Below are 1,829 nucleotides of genomic sequence, written 5' to 3' on the forward strand. Positions count from 1 at the left end.
TATGTCACCTTGTGACACGGCCATGTCACCTTGTGTGACGTGTATGTCACCTTGTGACACGGCCATATCACCTTGTGAGACGTGTATGTCCCCTTGTAATGCGCCTATGTCATCTTGTGACACGACCATGTCACGTTGTGAGACGTCTATGTCACCTTGTGAAATGTCTATGACACCTTGTGACACAGTCATATCACCTTGTGAGACGTGTATGTCCCCTTGTGATACGCCTATGTCATCTTGTGACACGACCATGTCACGTTGTGAGACGTCTATGTCACCTTGTGACACGGCCATGTCACGTTGTGAGACGTGTATGTCCCCTTGTGATACGCCTATGTCATCTTGTGACACAACCATGTCACGTTGTGAGACGTCTATGTCACCTTGTGAAATGTCTATGACACCTTGTGACACGGCCATGTCACTTTGTGAGACGTGTATGTCATCTTGTGGGACATCCATGTCATCTTGTGAGACATCCATGTCACCGTGTGTGACGGCCATGTCACCTTGTGACATGCCTATGCCAGCTTGTGATATGGCAACGTCACCTCGTTCTGGATGATTGGCTGATAGTGAAGTCAGTTCCTCTTCTACAAGGACACACAATTTAAACACATAAATAACACAGTGGGTGACACTCACAGGACGTGCGTACAAGCGCTGACGATGCCACACACCAAGGCACGAAACGCTATATAGTATATTATACGTGATCACAAAACCAACTGAAGAAACATTACACTCAACACCGATAATGTAATCATGGCCAGACACTATAGTTGCTCATATGTGCATAGTCTGCGTTCATTAATTACTGATAATTAGAAGCCATCCCAGGGAATTGTTTTTATGCGTGGTACTATACTGCGGTTAGTGGTACTAACCTGGTCCCTGCACAGCAGGAATGACAACAGATTCTCCTGCACTGGTAAATGTTGAGCTGGCTCGTAGCAGCTGACAGCTTTTCCCAGTGACGAGGTCCATTATTCGCATCAAGTCTCCTCATTAAGAGATCGAGTTCTTGACTTCAAGGCTTCACAATGGCATCGAGCCGATGGGGGATTACTTAAGTGTGGCTGCAAGTAGATAAATGCAACTCAACCACACACATTTACACAGTACACACGCACGCATATACTTTTTGCATTTCACGCACATTGCGTTTATTCTCTGTATCCTGCTCTGTAGCCTCAGGACAGTAGCTGTGTTACTGGTAACACACAAACGCCCCCAATTGCGCACTACTATTACTAGTATTAGCAGTGCATTGCATCGTTACGTAGCCATATATGATTAAATTGGTTGGTGTCACTGTCTGGTACTGGTAATTATGCCAGTACCAACCATAACTTTATTTGAATCCTAAGCCTATGATTAAAATCTAGGGACCTCAATCAGGCCTGTACGACATGTACATCACTTTGTGTAGTCAATTCTATTCTCAATTCGGCATAGCCGCTCATAACTGTACTGTGGCGTTGATACTGAGGCTCATAGGGTCTATGTCTCCCCTGGGTACTGTGGCCCGGAACTAGCTCTAGTACTATAGCACGCGTACAGTTGCCGCAGGGCTATAGAACATTTTATGCCAGGTTTCGTAACTGCACCCGTTCCCCAATGCTTCCATGAAATGTAGACAAAACACATGGGCAGCTATGATATGCAGCTTATTGCATTTCGGGTGACGTCACGCGTGTACACAACAGCATTTGAAAACGAAACGCAAGTAGTGCTAGCACTTTGAGGAATAAATGCATAAATACATGTAGTGCAGCGGCCGAGACCCCAAAAATTAAGTGCACCCCTACCGGAGGTATAACAAG

The 1,829-nt window shown here is 45.6% G+C and overlaps 1 protein-coding gene across 1 annotated transcript in view; it reads right to left on the bottom strand.

Moving 5' to 3' along the window:
- The window catches only part of LOC106810906 (leucine zipper protein 4-like), a 3,550-nt gene extending 2,474 nt beyond the window's left edge, over window positions 1–1,076 (bottom strand). The window contains exons 1-2 of the mRNA XM_014814377.1: window positions 891–1,076; window positions 30–596 (exon numbers count right to left, since the gene is read on the bottom strand). Of these exons, the coding sequence (XP_014669863.1) occupies window positions 30–596; window positions 891–999 (676 nt within the window). The 5' untranslated portion in view covers window positions 1,000–1,076. The remainder of the gene's footprint in view (window positions 1–29; window positions 597–890) is intronic.
- Between the last annotated feature and the right edge of the window lie 753 nt (window positions 1,077–1,829).

Source organism: Priapulus caudatus, unplaced genomic scaffold (assembly GCF_000485595.1).
Source record: "Priapulus caudatus unplaced genomic scaffold, Priapulus_caudatus-5.0.1 Scaffold485, whole genome shotgun sequence".
NCBI classification, from domain to species: domain Eukaryota; kingdom Metazoa; phylum Priapulida; class Priapulimorpha; order Priapulimorphida; family Priapulidae; genus Priapulus; species Priapulus caudatus.